Genomic DNA, 19728 nt, shown 5'->3' with positions numbered 1-19728 from the left:
GGTCTAATAGTCGTCCTATAAAACTTTCCCTTCAACCGCAATGGCATTCTACGATCGCACAACACTCCAGAAGCACTTTTCCATTTCATCCACCCAACCTTTATCCTATGATTTACATCTCCATCAATTTCTCCATACTTTTGAATGATGGATCCCAAATATTTGAAATAATCATTCACCGGTATATCTTGCTCACCAAGCTTCACTACACTCCCATCACTACTTCGTTGCTTACTAAACCGACATTCCATATATTCAGTCTTACTCTTACTCAACTTAAAACCTCTAGCTTCCAATGTCAGTCTCCATAATTCTAACTTAGCATTAACCCCAGCTCTAGACTCATCAATCAAAACAATATCATCATCAAACAACATACACCACGGTACATCATGGTGCCATTTTGGATAGCCTACATGAGATATGCCCACAAGGACTTTGCACATCTGAATAGGTGGGTCTGCTTAACGTGTTCGATACCTTAATGTGCATCCCTTTCCTTAGGCCGAAACAGCAGGCTTCTGAGGGTGGGCCATATGCTTGGTGTCAATGTCCTCGCTACTTGAATCTAGTTTTCCTCTTGCTAAATATTAAAAAAAGAAAGAAAAAAAAACTGAGTTTTGAGTGCGTGACTGTTGTTAATGATAGTGTGACTTGGGCTATGTTTGGGAACCTTGCAATGGGACATGATGTTGAGAGATGGAGTTGCCAAACACATCTTCTCATACAAGGTGTTGAAATGTGGTGTTGGGGCTGCCAATGTCATTACCAATTCCTTGTTTCAGCAACGCACTGCTCTTAAAGAGCAAGAGTATGAGAGCATGGTGAAAACCACAACACAACCTCCGATTCAAGGTTCCCAATCATAATCTTAACTATACAGTTATCTCATTCATTCGACATCTGATTTTGAGGATTTGAATCCGTGACCCTTCAGTAATGGATATGGTGACCTAATTATCCATCTATCTCATTCAGCTCCAGATTTTGGAAAAAGTACTGTTCTAAAGAACCGTTTTTTCCTAATAAATTCTTGTGTCACTTTTGAATTCTACATATGCCTTGAGAAGTTTGATTATTCTCCAGATAGACGAAAACATGAAAATGGATTATACACAGCTCTTCTAAGTTCTGAAGGTGGAGTCGATACATTCATTTTATGAGCAGAAGTACAAGGTACAAGGGCTGTGGGGAGTTAAAATTTTATATCAAGCTGCTCGATGCCACTATCTATAATTTTATTGAGGCTGTTCATGGCCACTGATGTCTTTTTATTGCCCACTGGATTTATGAAGGTTTTCCTCGTGAAATTGGTCAAAATTACTCAATTGATGATATTAACTAAGCATGCAAATAATCCTGACCTAGGCCTGGCCGGATCTGGCTCACATTGTCAAATTCGGATAGCTTGTACCAAAAAATTGGTTGGATTTGGAATATGGTTGGGTTAGCTATATTTGGGTCGGAATTGGGTAAAGATATATAGTCTGATCTGGGTTGGAATTTATTTTCAGTGGATCCAGTACTATAAGGGTATGTTTGATAGCTTGTTCAGGGTTGGACGAAATGAACAAAAAGAACGGAACAGAACATTGGTTTTGTTTGTACCGTACTCAAATGCTATGTTCCAAATGTCGGTTGTTTGATGATGATGTGCGGATAACTTGGATAATTATGGATAATGAGTTGAATTACTTCATTTTAGATCGTATGACTCGATCCATCCACCATTTTACATGTTTTAACAAGTTTATTATGGGTTTTTTCCCCGGATATGGATCCAATTATGAAATTATAACTAAAATCATGATTTTTTTGCCATGAATATGAATTTGAAATTGAATTTTTGCCCCAAATATGGATTTTTGCCCCGAATATAGATTTTTGCTCTAAAAATTCCACAACCCTTACCAAGAAAACAAATAGCATACAGTTTCCACCAACCGATCATTCAGCATATAACTAATCCTTGTGCCTGGACCAGGAGAAAGTAGTCTCATTATGGTAGTTCTAGGCACATTTTTCCTTTGAGTCAGCAATCACATTTATCTAGATGACAAAACCAAGACCTAAAGAAGGCAGTTTTAATCTGCTTTTCAACAACAGAATTATCTCATTTTCATATAGATATGCAGCAGAGGCAGCAATTAAGACAAAGCTTACCTTGTTGTCCAAGCACTATAACAGAAAACATTTCCAGCTATGGATCATTCAGTCTGAACCAATAATCTTTCAACCAGAGAAATTTAACCGGCAAATGCTTGCATTCTTCAAAACAACCACAAAGATGAAGCACATTGCTTTTATCAGAACAATGAGATCAGCTTGCTCAATTGCTTAAGTCAATGAAATTGGATAAAATTACTTGCAAAACTCTCTGAATCGACCAAGGAAGAAAATATTTAAGCTGCCCCTCCAATCAATGCCATTAATAACATCAGTAGGCTACCTCACTCAACATGACCACAAGCTAGTTAGTAAAGATGCAACCTACCACCAACCAAAGTCTTTCTTCTCCATCATCATCAATTGTAGCCATCCAAGAAACCAACTAACATACCCAGATAAGTTTTCTTATCTCTCAAGTAACCCCCAAGCCAATTGCCAATTAATGTTCAATACATATGTCAATATTTCCAATTTACTCTCACAAAAGTAATTAAATACCATTTTACTTTCAACAGTTAATGCATTCTTGTCATGACTTTCTTCATCTCAAACAACAAAGCCCACCAACAAATAAAAACCTTGTCTTAATCTGGTAATCTTCATCATTCAACAACAATGAACAATTGGTATGTCTTAAAGCTAAAAAAAGAATTTTATATTGAGCATAAAAAGAGAAAATTGAACACATGTTTCCATGAGAGAAAATACAGTAATTTAAACTCCATCATCAACGTTAACCCACACATTAACCCAACATTAAATTAATAAACTAAAGATGGCAACGATAAGGGGTATGCAATTAATGCAGGCAAAAGTTTGAGGACCACAAGAAAAATGTGAAACTATGACAGATAATCAATCTTGATATGAAGTTTGGTGAATATTTGAAAAAAAAAATTACAATATGCATAGTTTTGCATCAGCTTAGGACATGATAGTTATCTTACCAGGTATTTCCCTCTTTTAAGTGTGCCAAGGTTTCGCTGAAAAGCATAAGCCCTGCTCAAGACACACAAGCTTAATGCTTAACAAGGCTACAAAGATGGCCATACTAAAGCTCCACGTTTATAATTGTATGACTACGACTCTACCATCCAATGTGTTTCACAAACATAGAGACACACTCACAACATTCTTTGCAGTCAACTCCATTCCTAAACTATAGATTTCAAGCACAACTCCAATTTCTTAAATTATAAGCAAATCACAAGGGTACAACTATTCCCATGAAATTTTTCGTTACTAGTACCATTTAATAAATGGGTTGGATCGGGTAAACGGGTTTTCAGGTTCGCGGGTCAGGTTGGCGGGTCGGGTTGGCGGGTTGACGGATCGGGTTGGCAGGTTGGTGGGTCGGGTTGACGGGTTGACCCACCCGCCTAACCCGTTTATTAAACGGGTCAGCCGGGTTGGCATACCCCCAACCCGAACCCGACCTGTTTAATAAACGGGTTACACGGGTCGACCCGTTTATTAAACGGGTTGGCTTAAGCCCAACCCGAACCCGCCTAAGAGGCGGGTTGGCGGGTCGTGTCAGAAATTGCCACCCCTAGTACCATGTAAGGGGCTATGGTATGAGAGTAAAAGTGGAGTACCCATGTGACATAGATCAAAACCAAACAATTTCATACTACTAGGAAAAGCTTTCAAAAGGAATCACCAATCAATCACTCTTCCCGCAATTATTTGTCAAGCAACACTTGCAGCTTGCTTCCTAAAAGTCTCAAGATTATTGACCAACGTCCCAAATGCTACTTATTCATTATCGATCAATAGTGATCTTGGCCAATTAGATTAAATTAACCATCAAAAGCCTTCAGAATCATGATCAAACCATGTTTGAAATAATTGAGCTTAGTAATACAAATAGAGTGAAGAAAAAAGTTAATTCTAATTGCAATAGCAACCAGTGACATTAGTCTAATATGCAATCAATGCAAAACAACCATTCATGCAGTGAAATTAATAGCAGGAACGCTAAGCAAAAGACACTTCCAAAACTAAAACACTAACCCCATAAAATACGACGTCTTAACAGAACGTGAAAGTCTCGAAATTAAAATCCATTGCAAAAATTTGATAATCCTAACATAATCAATGACTCAAATAACCTGCCTACCTTCATATTTTGTCCATAAATGTAAAGAGAAACACAAAAAAAAAGAAATACGAATTGAGAATAGCATCACAGATTTTTGCTATTTCATAAACAAAATCGATCCACTTTAAGACGATGCCACGTTTTTCCTCTTCCTTGGTTCTGCTTGAGTTCCTAAATCAACAAACGACAGTAGAATCAAATCAGAAAATTTGCATTTCTCATGTAAAAACACAAAACAACAACAATTCAGATGACACAATAGAGTTTATCTTCTCTGAAATTGCTCTTGAACCGATGAGGCATGTGGCGCAGGTAACACATACGGCCCATCTCGGTAGTCTTCCTCCCAATCGCCTTCATGCTCTAATTATCTACCCAACACAACACAACAAATTCCACATAGAATCCCAAAACCTCAAGACCCCAAAAACTTATCAGCTACTCGGAGCCACCACCACCGCCCAGCGCCGATGATGAACCGCCACAGCCATCGTGGCCTTCGCCCCTCCTCTTGTTCGACAGAAGGAGGGTCGGGCGTGCCCGTCGAGAAAGTTTTTTTTTTTTTTAATATGTTCCTCTCATCCTTGTTATTTTCGCTTTTACGGATGGTGTTTCGTGCATCCGTCGCGTCCAATATTTGCTAAAAAATGTGGTCTTTTTGGCCTTTTCGTCCTACGCAATGCGCGGGACGTGCCATCAAACATACCGTAAGGACTCACATCTCAATTGATGAGACTGCACTGTGAAATATGAGTTGGATCTGGATCTAGAATTGGACTCACTCTTTAAAAGTCGAATACAGTGCTGGGGTGAAGCGTGATCCTACTGATATCTGACTAGGTTTTCATTCCTAAGATTAACTATGGTGGATCGCTTGACACTGAAATGGGCTCACTGACCCATCAGCCTGTTGTGCGGCGGGGCTGGATGCTGTCATTCAATGGATCACAATCCCCGATCCTAGGGCCTGCACTATGCTTGATGCTCGCCTGTTTTTCGGACCAACCATCTAGACTTATGAGTCAGGTGTAGACCTTAGTGGACTTGGGTATAGTGGCCCAGCGTGAGCCCAGACTGTGTCTTGGCCCCTACCTTGGGTGGTACTGTTATGTGCTATACACATACGACCACTAAGTATATTCCTGGCCTCGGCAGATCAGGTTATGCTTTGCCTCTACATCTCCCAAATGCTGTTTCAGAAGCTCCACCATGGCTTTGTCTAGAAATCACACCCCTCAATCGTATTGACAAAGGTTTAAGACAGGAAAAATGATGCCAACCTTTTTCTCACGTTTTTATCAGCAATAATAGTATAATCTAAAATAAAAACAAATTCTTGGGAAAAAAAGGAAAGGATAATTTCTAATGATGTTTAATGCTTTTATCAACCAGTAAAATATCAAAAAATTGTTTTTTTTTTCTTAAAAAACCAACGCTAATCTTTTTCGCCATGCTCTCGATATGGACTGTGGGTTATAAGTCCTACACTGCATGATTGAGGGTCGTCTTGCACTGTCTAATCGTTGATGTGCAAGTGTAGGACTTGAGGGTTCATGTCAATGAACTCAGAGAGCTAGATGTTTTTTTTTTCCCTAATTTCTACCCACACTAGTTTTTTTTTTTGAGGGTTGGGGATTGAGAATACCATAATGGCACTTAATTAAAAAAAACCATAAAGAAGGTAGAGAAGAAATACTCTGTCTTTTCCACTTCAATCTTCGTGTAATGTATTGATGAGGAGAAATCTCAGATATTCTGAAAGATCTAGTTTTCCCCATTGGATATATATATATATATATAAAACCCTACCCGTTGACAGCCCTAGATTGACCTCTATTCTTAGGCAAGTTCTTGGTCATTAAAAAAATAATTATAATAATAACAAAGAAATAAGATTTTGAACTCTAAACATGTTGCTTGTAGGTCAAGCACTTCAGCCATTTATTGTACACCACTATTTGAAGCAAAATATATCTGAAGTGTATTGATTACAACTTAACAAACCTATATATAAGGTTTGCCAAACCAAATACCTAATAGTGAGCCTATTTTACAAGTTTAAACGAGCTCTTTGAAAGCTAAGCATGAGCAGAATATTTTACAAGTTTATTTTCCAGGCCTAGCTAAATGCAAGTGTAGACATGTCATAAAGAAAGTTGTAATCTGGGTGCAAATAGATCAGATATAGTCGGTCGGGTATCCAATCTGATTCTAACATGATATTTTTTTTATTCAGATCCTTAAATTAAGATAAGAATATGCATTTCAAATTTTCAATCATATTCAAATTTGCTTAATCGGATTATTTGTGGATTTTGATCAGATTCAAATTGGTATCTTAGGTTGGATTTAATTCAGATTCATATCAAAATCTTCTCTAGTTGCATTTTTACATGTAAAAGAGTTTTTTTAACAAATCTAATACTATATATCACGTATATTTTAGATCTAGATTAAACCATACCTCATTGAATATAATTCAGAACCAGAATCCTATTTGGATTTACTGTTAGCATTTAGAATTTGGATTATTTGGATTCAGATTTGAAATTATATGGCCCATATCTTATCAATTCGCACCCCTACCTTATGTCACAAAGAGGGTGCCCACATCGGAAACTTTAACTTAGGGTAAGGGGGATATCTCCTTGTCCACACGCCCAACATCAGGCTTACACCTCGACCCCATAGAGTCACCAAGCTTAGGCTTACAAAGGAGGGTTGCGCCCATGAGATTTGAACCTAGACTTCCTGTCAAACGGTCTAAGCCCTATCCCACTTCGCCAAACCCCTTGAACTGGGCAATTTGACACGTAAAGCAAGCTCAAACCCAATTGTTAAGGACAATTCCGCACCTCAAAGCATTTTATCAACTGAAGGCCAGACAATGTGTGGTGGATGATGTTGGGGAAGGGGAGGGCTCACCTTAGATTATCCCAAAAATGGTCAACTAATCAAGGAGTGGAAATCAAGCAAGCACCCACGTTGGAGACTGTCGCTATTGAGTCTATCAGTAGATAACACAAAAATATCAGAGAAAAATCATTTAGGGGTCAACATTTTGCCCTTAATTATACAAAAAGGCCTCAATTTTTCTGATTTTTCTGACATGAACCACAAGCTTCCTGAAAACTGCCAAATAGGGACCTTGACGTGGTAACAGTGGGCATTTGTTTGGCAGTTTCCAAAGAACCTGAGGCTCATATCAGGGAATTCAGAAATGAGAGCAATTTTAAAATTACGGGCTAAAGGTTGGCCCTAAATGGATTTTCCCAAAATATTATGCTGTTTACAGAAAAGATTATCATCCATTTATCAATAACTGCTACTATTTGCTTATTGCATTCAACCGCACCATATATAATTGCATAAGGTATAAAATCTCTTTTGTTTTTTTTATTATCATTTGTTGAGAAAATAACTGAGTGTTTCTTTTCTTTCTAAAGTAATAAATTTGAGGGTATTTTTAGTTATTTTATTTGGAAAAAAAGCGGTATAGACGCAGCACATATTTGATATTTGTATAAAAAAATAAAAACAAAATAAAGCAAGTTGTCAAAGGTAATGAACAACAAAAGGCAGTTTCTTGTAAAACTGACAAGTTGGGCAACTTTCTGCAACTTAGATAAAATTACCACAAAAAGATAAATAAAACTTGTTATATCCTAAGGTCGGCAATCGTGTGCTACTACTTTGAAGCCCTCTATTGGACTTCCATCTTAAACTGCATCGTTTCCTTGTAATAAAGAAAAAAAAAATTTGGCTGCTAGGTTTAAAATTCTAGGCCCAACTAGAGGCCATGATGATATTTTCAATAATTTAAAAAAAAAGGTTTAACTTTTCTGCTATATACAAATTAAGCCTGCCCAAGATTATAGTTATTACATTGGATTTTCTCCAAATTGGTCCCTGCCTTATAGCTGATTTACAAAATAGTTCCTGCCTTAAGCCATTTTGCAAATCAGTCCCTGCATTTTCATTAACCCTTTCAAATCAGTCCTTGAGGTTAACAGCTGTTAGCTTTCTTGATGATAACTGTTAAAGGGTGGACAAATTGATGGTTCAGCCCTTACAAGAGGACCAACTTACAAATGTGAATAAGACAGGAAATAATTTGCAAAATGTTAACATGTTAACAACTATTTGATGAAGAGCATTTTGGTAACCAGTTAGCCACGGTCAAGCTATCAGCTGTTGACAGAAGGATCAGTTTGTAATAACGTGAGAAAAGTGAACACTGATTTGCAAAATTGCATAAGACGGGAACTATTTTGCAAATCGGCTATATGGAAAGCACCATTTTGCCAAAAAACCGTATTACATTCAAGTCCTTTACTTTTTATCTAAATTGTACTTTGCAAAACTTTGTTTAAGGCACGTCTTTTGCAGTAAAACTTTGAAAATAAAAAACACAAATGAAACAGCATCCTTTTTAAAGAAAAATGTGCCAAATAACTTGTTATCTTGAGAAAAATGCTTAAAATACCATTTTTTTTTTAGAAAAATAGTTTTCAAAAACTTGCATATGAATCCTATAACTCCTAGAGCTTGACTTGATTTTCAATGAAAAATCCATATACATGTCCATTTCTTTTATCTGATTTTATCAAGTTAAAAGCCAAATTAAACCTATATTTGTTTAGAGGAAATTAAAGCCTATATTTATTATTTATCCCAATTCTTTATAACTCATCATTTATATTGTTTTTTCATTCATCTTTTTTGAACTGAAATCTCTTTAAACATGTATTCATCCTTTAATGAATTTTTTTCATTTCATGTATTGATGACTATGATCTGAATCATAGTCACAAATATTGCTAATATTTTGAAAATATTATGATTTTATTGTGACAATTTCAAATTTTAATATTATATTTTTTGATAAATAATTTTTTATATTATATTTTAAAACATGATAATTTATGATACTTTAAAAATATCATGTGTTTCTAATATAAATTTCAATATTATCTCTCTCTCTCTCTCTCTCTCTCTATATATATATATATATATATATATATATATATATTCAAGAACTGAACATATTAGGCCCTATTTTCTCATTTTGCTCCCTTAGGCCCTATAGTTTGAAGTGTTTTATGATGGATATGAACCGTTAGATATGTTTATCATGCTCGATTTAGTAGGAATCAACACTTGAATCATGTTCTTTTGATGAAAAAAATATTTTTTATGAGCCAGAAAAATTGATGACTTCTAGCCATTGATTTTGGTTTGGATTACCATAAAAACTTGTATACAGGTCAGATTCCGGTGATCTAAAAGCTGGTTCCCACTAAATAAAACCTTTAGATCACATCTCTCGTGTTAGATATGAGAAAAAAATATTAAAAACTACCATTTTTGAAGGAACCTAACGGGGCAGAATAAGCACATTACTCTCTCTCTCTCTCTCTCTCTCTCTCTCTCTCTCTCTCTCTCTCTCTCTATATATATATATATATATATATATATATATATATCACCCGTCCCAACTAAACCAGAATTCTTGAGTATGGGCATGCAAAACACTGACCTGAGCAATATGCGAGCTGGATTTGGGTCATGATTTTTGCCGGGTACCTGACCTGACCCTAATATTTTACATATATTTTGATTTTTTTTTAAATTATGCAGGTCCGGGTTTGGGATTCCATTTTTGCAACCCGAAAAAGCCCGAACCCAATTATTAATTATATGGGCAATTCCGGGTGACCCTAACCCGTTGACAGCCGTCAATCTAATTGACTTTAGCTTTCAAAACGATATATTTTTCTATAAATGAGCTAACTTGAGATCAGTTCAGTTGGTTTAGAGTCAAATGTTATTACTTCCAGCCTAGACACAATATATTTTCTAAAGGAGCTCCAGCTCGTCTTGCTCAATCTTGACATCAGCTCGAGCTCGGCTTAGCTCGCCACAAGCATAAGCAAAGTTTCAACACTTCAAACTAGGCTCCTTTAGCAGCCTGACATTCAGCACCGGTATGAAATCGTGCCACCAATACTTCTTATTGAAAGATGGGGGATTTGTTGGGAGTCTTGTCATAAATTTGCATAATATTAAACAATCCTCTTCTAGAAGCACATGTGAGAGAGATTTCCATTCTTTAACAAGAAACCATGTGAACCCTTGATTCATGTCATGGCTGGTTAAAAGATGAAGTCTGATCAGGAATGAGTCCAGGTTATTTAATTTTTTTATAATTTTAAATTTAAATAAAAGGTGTTTCTTGAGGTGCATGCCTGTGAGCTGTGATAGCCATTTTCCTCACGCACCACTTGGTCTTTTAAATGTCAGATATAGATGGTGCACCTGCTGTTTCTGCAATCTCCCTTTACTGCCCCTGCCTTCCATAAATCAAGTTGCTAGGTGATTGCAATTTGCAAGCTAAAGCAAGTGGTGAGCTTTGTCATCGTGGCATTGAAAACTTTAACTGCTAGGCAAAATGCTCTTCATTTGTGCAATGTTTGGATTGGATTTTTTTTTTTTCATGAAGGATGGGGAAACCACTCTCAGAGTCAGAGACCTTAGTGGGGTAAAAACCCGGCGGGTGCACCCCTTGACCCGAGGGAGCCACCAGCTTTGGCTTGTGCAAGGGGATAACCTCGCAAAAGAATCGAACCCCGACTGCTAGTCTGACAGCGGAGGCCGGTTCCAACTAGGATAACTCCTTGGGTCTGTTTGGATTGGATGTTAACTATCAAGTATGTAACATTACCCCCATGTACAGATTCGTTCAGTTGGGAATTCATATGATGTCTTTCTCTTTCTAGATTTATGATGATACATCCATCCACTGAAAACCCCATTTACATCCAACGCACTGAGAAAAGGTCATCCCCAAAATTTCTCTCTTCTCACTAGTCAAAGGACATTCTTACAAAGCAATCACATCCCTCCATGACATTAATCTAAATCCTAAATGAGCCCCTCAAATAAAGGGATATGATTGGCAATTTTTTATACATCCTTCTAGTTAAAGTGAATCGTGTCAAATCACATACAAGCCAAGTAACATTGGTTTTGGTCATATCAAACAATGGAAAGAGGGGAAAGGGATTCCAGCACTAACTAGTTTGTGGTTATTGCTTTCTCTATTTTTGGTTGGCAATGTATGATATTTTAGTTTCTTATATTATTATTATTGAACAGTCTGCGTTCACGAGTGCTGAGGGAAATGCAGTGACATTTTTTACTAGTGGATAAACTTTTGTTTAATCTTTTTGTCTGTCAAATTTTCAGTTGCCCGTTTAACCCACCTGGTAGATTTTGAGGCAGGCTAGGGAAACACTGAACTTCATCTTCAGTAACATTTGCTTTTAAAAATCAGAAAACCAGTCACCTAACCACATTAAAAGCAGGGTTACAAACCATTGCCAAACGGTCACACGTTTATGATCATGCATGAAAAAGGAAAATCCTCTCACAAGGGGACCCTGAATAATCTTAACCCTTAAAAGGGGTTCTTTATAATCTCATAATTTCATCCACTCATATTGTCACCAACTCATACTTTGTTTCTTCTTCCTGGATTCTTATATATCACCTCATCATTTGTCCAATAATCTTCCTCTCTTGCTTCTTTGCTATAGTTTATGTTAGTACAGAATGGGAGCATGAAAATGAGGAGGAGCTCAGCGTCACCCATCTAATCTCCTCTCTTGCACAAGCAAAAAACTATCATTTCCAAGGAGCAAAACAAATGAGGTCACTTCATATCAGGAAGAACAGTCTGAAGAGATTGTTCTCCTTCAGGGGCCGCGGTTCAGTTGATGAAATCCCAGATGGAGATGGCTCCCCTGAACCTCAGGCCTTAAAAGCCATGGAGTTGTTCCCCCTCACAGAACCCTTGAAGAAACCAACATGGAGGTGCTTCTCTTATGAAGAAATCTTTGAGGCCACAAATGGGTTCCACTCTGGTTCGTCTGAAAAGCTCCCCTCCATGGCTTCTATCCTTACTGAGTGCTGCTTTTTCTCAACAATTTTTCTTTTGATTTGGGTTTCATGGGTATCATATAATCTGGGTGTTCTTCTGAATAGTGCCCTTTTTGCAATGCAATTATTTCTCTTAATTCGGTCTTGTGGGTGTCAGATAATCTGGTGGGACAAGGAGGGTATGCAGAGGTATACAAAGGAGTTCTGAGAGAAGGGCAGGTCATAGCTGTGAAGAAGCTATCCAGAGCTGCAACGGATGAGCAGAGAGAGAGGGAGTTCTTGGCAGAGCTTGGGACCATTGCCCATGTTTGCCACCCAAATATTTCATGTCTAATTGGTTGCTGCATCGACAATGGCCTCCATTTGATACTTCAGTTCTCTGCTCATGGTTGTGTGGCTTCTCACCTACATGGTGGTAATTGGAAACCCCAAAAACTCCAACTTTCTGCTCCAAGAGAGATTATGTGACCTTCCTTATTTAAGTGTTTTTTGAGCATAGTTGGTGACATTGCAGATGAAGATTCTCCAACTATGGAGTGGAGAGTTAGGTACAAGATCGCCATGGGTACTGCTCGTGGACTTAACTATTTGCATAAAGGATGCCAGAGGAGGATAATCCACAGGGACATCAAGGCATCCAATGTACTTCTGACAGCAGACTTTGAGCCACAGGTTAATCATTGTGTCTTGGTTTTGCCATGCATAGATTTAAAAGGATGTGCTTATCCGTTCTTGTTTTATTTTCTTGGGGGTTTTCTATCTGATGGGTATGCTGGCATTTGCTGCTAGACAGCCAGTAATATATTAAATTAAAAACAGAGTTGCCAAGGATACTGTTCTCTTAGGGTGCCTGAACTGGAGTGGTTGCACCAGGATCTTAATCATATGATTCAAAACCATGCAGAAGAAATTGTTTTCTTTATATGGTACATTTGGAAGCAACTTTTCCATCCGTTCCATACAATAGAAAAAATTTCTATTGTTACCTGAATTTGACAGGAAAATTTTCTCCATCTCCGAGATGGTGAAAATGTTCTCATAAAAAGTTCACTTTTGGGGGCAGCCCTCACCCTAATCAAAACAGCCTTAACATTTTTCCAACCCAATTTTTTCATATCACATAAAGAAGAGAAAAATTTTCATAAAGAAAAGTTCTCATATGGGCACTAATTTTTTTTCCTATAAGATTTTTTCCCACTTAGTTTTCTTACTAAAAGATAAGACTTGGTCTGTAGTGGTTTGAATTGTCCATGCTGAAATTACCAATCTACTTACTCAATTCAGTACTCAGTATCCAGTACTTTTCCCTATAAGTGTTGATTCAAACGATTCTCATCCTTTTGAGTGGGCTGTGGATTGTGATGCAATCATTTAGAAGAAAATCGATTTTCTCTCTCCCTATCCTTTTCCTGCTAGAATGTTATGGGACCAATCCTGCTTTTTCTCTTTGTTGTTACTTTTCCTTTTCGAGGGGATTGGGACCAAGCCATCTTGTGGTTATGCAGATTTCTGACTTTGGGCTTGCAAAATGGCTACCAACTCAGTGGACCCATCACTCTGTTACTCCAATTGAAGGAACATTCGGGTTGGTGAATCAATTTCCTGTTTTTTTCCTTTCACGCATGTTAACCAATGCACAATTATTATCTGGCAATTAATTATCTAGATGCACAATTAACGACGAATTGATCAGGTATTTGGCACCTGAGTATTTCTCTAATGGTATTGTTGACGAGAAGACCGACGTGTTTGCATATGGTGTTCTTCTCTTGGAGCTCATCTCTGGTCGAGAACCTGTCGATGGATCTCACCAGAATTTACTTTCATGGGTAATCTCCACCTTTAATTGTTGATTTCTTCCTCATCTTAAGAGTTGATCTTACCATTGATGTACAGTTTTGGCCTGGCTCTGCTCAAGATTTAGTTAACTGACAATGACAAAGATAGATGGCACTCACTTTTGGCATCATTCCATGTTTTGGCGGAGACCTGACAAATCTGGCCAATTGATTTTCCCTTCAAATTTTACTTTTTTGTCGCCTGAAAAATTAGGCACCTTAGTTAAACCACTTGTCTAAGTTGCCTCCAAAAATCAGGTGCCATCGAAGTTGTCACGTAAAAAAATCAAGCACCATGATTTTGACCAAACAAGAGTGAAACTGTAAAAAAAAAAACAGTAAATTGATCATGTTTGTTATATTTTCTAGTTTCATGATCAATTTACTGTTTTTTTTTTTACAGTTTCACTCTTGTTTGGTCAAAATCATGGTGCTTTGTGCTCAGTTACCGTATTGTGCTAAAAATTAGTGTCATCTACATCATTTCATCATTGTCCATTTAGTTAATTATGTTCAAATTGTGTATTGGATCATCTTCTATGGTTTAAGATTCAATTAAACAAAACTGTAACACTATAAAGTGTATTGTGTGTGTGTGTTATAATAATCTTTTGGGTACATGTTAACTTTAATAGGCCAAGCCTCACTTGGAGCAAGGCTGTTATGATAAGGTAGCTGATCCAAGACTTAGAGGTCACTATGATGATCTACAACTACAAAGGCTAGCATTGGCTGCTTATCTATGCATCAGACCGTCTGCACTTTGGAGGCCTTCCATCAGCGAGGTATATCTCTGCTACTTGCTATTTTGGGAAACGAACCTAGAAAATACATGGGAAACGTTTAAGAAAAAGTAATATAATAAATTAATAAACCAAAAAGTAAAAAATGTGTATCCCACAAAAGGGAAGCACTTAAGAAATGCATGGGAAACAGTTTCTCATAGTGTAGGAAACACATTTCTCATGGTGTGAGAAACACGTTTCCCATGTTTTTTTTGGCGTTTCCCAAACGCTTTGGAAACGCAGAGTTTCCTGTTCCCGAAACGGTTTCCCGGAAACACATTTCCGGTAACCGTGGTTCGGAGACTCAAGGCTCATGGGGATTTGTATGCCAGAATGACACCCCTATGATTGTACTGGCCATAAGGACAAGTGGAGGTGTAATCCATTCTTAAAGTTGATTGGGACATGCTTCATTGATTATAAATTTTTATTTATTGTTTAACTATTTTTTAGCTTGCTCAAGTGAGTTAGCACCGTGGGACTTAAGTAAGCCTCGATTTCCCAACCACCTTGAAGACGTAATATCTAAAACATTAATTTCCATCTGGTTCAGTGTTCAGTATATATATATATATATATATATATATATATATATATATATATATATATAGAGAGAGAGAGAGAGAGAGAGAGAGAGTGTTGTACTCCCAAGTAGAAAGCAACAGGTTCCTTCACATTTTATTAGTTTTTCGGTGAATCAAACCCTATAGATATTATCTATATGGCTTGCTTTAAAATCGTCTGATCTTGTTGTATAATCTGATTTTTTTATGGGCTGCAAAATTCAACATTCTAAAATGCTTCAAAATTTCAATATTTAGAAAATCATGTTTTTGCATCAATGCCACCCAATCCAAAGTGCATTTCCTTGTAACTTAACTATGCTTAAGGCACTCATGGGATCAAATAGGCCAAATAAAGGTCTTGGCTATGAAATTCAGCTAAAGAGTACCGTACTATAGAGTGTAGCAAATATTTTCCTTTCTCTTATATATATATATATATATATATATATATATATATATATATATATATATATATATATATAAAACCCCGGACACCATGCAATTACGTGATCACGTACCAAAAAACTGTAAATATGAGTCATGTGATTGCAATGTAAGAAATTTTTTTAAGGGGGCCATAAATCAATGGTGCACAACATTATAAAATTCTACGACTTAAAAAAATATTATTTTACTTCAAAAAAGACGATCCAAGGCGTGATTGCTTGTATACAAGAACACATCTATGGAGACTGTGTTAGGAAAACCGCAAGCAAGAAACAACCAAAGGAAGCAATGAACCAAAACGATCAAACAAAATACAGGAAGAACACATAGATTTATGTGAAAAAACCTCTTCTCAAATCCGAGAGAGAGTAAAAAACCACGGCCACCCAAAGAGAAATCTTATTGCTCTTCTTCGACTTTTACAAGAGGGAGAAAGAAGAGAGAGAATATATACAAGGCAAGGGTGACAACCCTAACCTTAACCAAATCGGGTCTGATCTATAAGAAACCGGGTCTCAAACATAAGCCCTAAAAAAATTCTTCGGGGGGAGGGGGGGCACTGCCCTTTTGGGACCCACTCCAGGGGGAGCCCTCGGACTTCCCTTCCTGCAAGGGCAAAAACTATGAATCAGGTTCCACAACTCATCAAACTGATCGAGTGAAAAGAGGTTTTCGACTTGAGCATATATTCTTGCACACTATCAATAACTCAACAGAAAAAAATGTGTGTGTGCCCTTGATATTGAAATTTAATCCAACTTTCTTTCACCGATGTCTTGAATCCACATAGATGTAAAATCCAAGTCCCTGTTTCTTTACATATGATGTTGAATTTATCCTTAAATTTATCTCATCACAGTTTTTTTTACTTTTTTTCATTCATTTAATACATGATTTTTTTGTTATATACTTTCAGGTGCTAGAGTTGTTTGTGGATGGCCAAATTCCAGACTGTTGGGTGATGCCAGCACAGGGAGAAGAGGATGAATTGTGGGGATTTGATGATCTGAACTGTGATAGCCCCTTATTGACACCACCTCGCACATCAACCAGCAGCTTTGCTTAAACATAAAAAGGACAATCACCACAATCTCTTGTTTAAATTCTTGCTCACAGATCAAAACGATCATATTACACAAATGCAACGGTGTGGGCACGTAAGTTATATAACTCATAAGGATATGAAATCCCCACGAGGTGTTAGGGCACTTGGTAATAGAAACATTGGAGTTCATGAACCTGAATTTAAGAACCAAGAGCTTTTTCTGTGATTACTAGCTTTAATTATTTTCAGGATCTAAATAGCACACTCGGCGTGGTTGGTAGGAGATGTCAATGCACGTCTCCTTGTGGTGTGACGTTGCAGGTTCAAAACCCAATGGTGTTGAATAATAACTGGTGGGGTCTGCATAACCGCAGCTTGCTTTTCAAAAAAATAAAATAAAATAACACAAGCATGTGATTACCATAAAGATAGTTTTTTTTTTTTAAAGGCAAGCTGGGGTTAGGCTGACCCTTACCTTAACAACAGCTGCCCCATGTGACAGAGGGATTCGATCTTGGGCCTTAAATTTGACACAAGACCCCGCTTACCACATGGGATACTGCCTAGGTGGTATAACCATAAATATAGATGAAGGGCTCTGCTCATCTGGTAGGGGCAACTTATGAATGTCAGATAGTTTGAAGCTCATGGTTTCATTCACATAAGTCTCTTGCCACAAGGCCGAAGCTGAGTATACTCTTTAATTGGCAAAAGGAACCTATAATACTTTTACACCGATGAACTCGTGAGTGAGAGGTGCTTTTTCTAGATTAACTAAAAAATATCGTAAGGAAGACATGGGTGTTTAATTTTAAGTTGATTAGGAAAAAATCAATATCAAGTTAGGTTGATCGATCATTTCAGTATCTCAGCAATTAATGAAAAGAAATAGGCATTTATACATACATGATTGGCGACAGCATTTTCAAATCACGACAGCAAAAGCATGGCTCTCTTTGGAAACTGCTTCTTGGGGATGAAAAAGTGGATTTCATAATGGTCATGGATTTAGCAAATCCTTACATTCGTTTGGGGGGCACTCTTTAGAATCCATTAAGGATTCCCCACTTTCATGGTCATGTTTGAGATGCAGTTTTCACCCTCGTAGATGAATTGAGAAGGTCACCAGTGTAACCATCAGAAGTGTCACTGTAGCATTTGGTAGTTACCACCTCACCCTGATGGTAGTTGGCTGAAATGAGGAGTTGAAACAGGCAAAAGTCATGCCAGTTCCTACTTTTCTCCTTTTTTTCTGGCTTTCAAGCAAGTTTTTAAGTGGGGATTTCACACTTTCCAATCTGGTGACCTCCCATGGTCACTTTCCAAACAGATCCGTGATCACCATAAAAAAATGAATTGCACCATTTCAACCTCATGTGCAATAGAGATGGCCTGTAAAAGTTTGCTAGATGAATGATGCCTTAAAGTCTACATTATAAATGGCATTATCATAAATTTATTAGCAAGAGAGCATCTTGGGAAAATTTTCAATGTTTTTATCATTTCTCTTTCTCCCCTTAGGTGGGCATAGTGTCTTGGTCCTACTAGGGGTACTCTGTCAAAAAGATTAAAAGCACTAGCCTTGTTACCTCAATATTTTTTAAGACTTAATTAATTGAAGTCCCCTCATTTTTTCAACCATATTTGGCAATTATTATCTTGTGTGACCCACACAACCCATAATAGACTCAAACACATTATTTCACAACATAACTTTGTGGTCCAAATAAGCAACCCACTAGGCTTAGGGTTGGAGAAGGCTAAAACTTGTGAAAACACAAGAACTTGTATGTTTGCTCTATCTAGTGCCACTAGGAATCTTTTGCATGAGGTTGACAGCAACACATGCAGTTCACAATGAGCGGACATCTGTCCTTTATAATTGAACTTCACAAAAATGCCAGAAGATGGCGTTTGGATGCTTCCAATTATCAAAAAAAGGTGGGATACTGCATTACAGAAAAGCCATTTGTAGATTTCTTGTTTGGTTTTTGCTATTTCTTTCTAGAGAGCATATTTGGTACAATTCTGCTATACCATACTCTGTAGCAAAAAGTCATAGGTGCAAGCATTGTCTAATGAACCTGATGCCATGGACATGTTCAACATGTTTCTTTTTCTTTTAAATTGGGAATCAGACTTTGGATCAAGCAGTCTAGACATAAAAACATGATTTTTCTAATAGTGAAATTTCAGTGCATTGTGGTTTTTTTTTATTAATTTTGAAGCTCTTAAAAGAACAATTGCATACACAGTAGCATCCAACAATCCAAAACGTGCTTTATGCTTTTTTCACTGAACAATTTGTTGGGCTTGATTAAAATATTTTGAAAAATAAGTGGTTTCTACTAAAGGGTTCGCTATTTCCTTTTGTGGGCTTGTATAATAGCAGAACAGAACACCGATCAGGCTTGGAGCTCGATCAGTTTGTGTGAAGAGGTTTTCATACGAGACATATCAGGATTGACTTGTCCTGGATCTGTTAATAAAAATGTGCTTGTGCTTGACTTGGCAAAAATGTTATTTTTTTTTTGAGGACACTTTAGTGTGTGCTACATTTTGGATAGAGCAGAGTTAGCAAAACTATGGTTAAACGTAAATCACCTCTTTTTTTTTTAGAGAGAGAAAATGAAATATATTAATAATACTATCAATAGAAGATACATCAAAAGTACAAAGAAGGAGAGGAGTGATGAGATATCACTACCTCCAACTGTTAACACAGCGGAATGAAAGAGATTGAAAGAAAAACGTCAATCAAAATAAGGCAACCTGACACTTGAGGGTGGTGTGTGTTCGCCCCTAAACACAAATTCGGGTGTTCCTGTGTGTACCA

General features: G+C 37.2%; 1 protein-coding gene across 2 annotated transcripts; it reads left to right on the top strand.

Moving 5' to 3' along the window:
• The first annotated feature begins 11661 nt into the window (after positions 1-11661).
• On the top strand, positions 11662-17118 carry LOC149835590 (putative receptor-like serine/threonine-protein kinase At5g57670). 2 transcript variants are annotated; one of them, XM_090008609.1, is made up of 7 exons: positions 11662-12195; positions 12369-12626; positions 12726-12883; positions 13717-13796; positions 13905-14040; positions 14685-14834; positions 16764-17118. In XM_090008609.1, exons 1-7 carry the CDS (start codon positions 11979-11981, stop codon positions 16911-16913), a joined length of 1149 nt encoding a protein of 382 aa, XP_089864735.1. In that variant the 5' UTR covers positions 11662-11978; the 3' UTR covers positions 16914-17118. The 2 variants fall into 2 exon arrangements, with proteins under 2 accessions (XP_089864735.1, XP_089864736.1); XM_090008610.1 differs by having other exon boundaries at positions 11851-12195; positions 12369-12623.
• The last annotated feature ends 2610 nt before the right edge of the window (positions 17119-19728 follow it).

The sequence above is a fragment of the Nuphar pumila genome, chromosome 6, assembly GCF_984573655.1.
Source record: "Nuphar pumila chromosome 6, dmNupPumi1.hap1.1, whole genome shotgun sequence".
In the NCBI taxonomy this organism is placed as follows: domain Eukaryota; kingdom Viridiplantae; phylum Streptophyta; class Magnoliopsida; order Nymphaeales; family Nymphaeaceae; genus Nuphar; species Nuphar pumila.
The sequence above is the reverse complement of the archived record's forward strand: the minus strand, read 5'-3'. Positions and strand labels throughout refer to the sequence as shown.

What these genes read in the sequence shown, in the direction of transcription:
- LOC149835590 (XM_090008609.1), top strand. Translation starts at nt 11,979, where the DNA reads ATGAGGTCACTTCATATCAGGAAGAACAGTCTGAAGAGATTGTTCTCC. An exon ending in CACAAATGGGTTCCACTCTG is followed by an intron (nt 12,196 to 12,368) that starts GTTCGTCTGAAA and finishes TGTGGGTGTCAG; the next exon opens with ATAATCTGGTGGGACAAGGA. An exon ending in ACCAGAATTTACTTTCATGG is followed by an intron (nt 14,041 to 14,684) that starts GTAATCTCCACC and finishes TAACTTTAATAG; the next exon opens with GCCAAGCCTCACTTGGAGCA.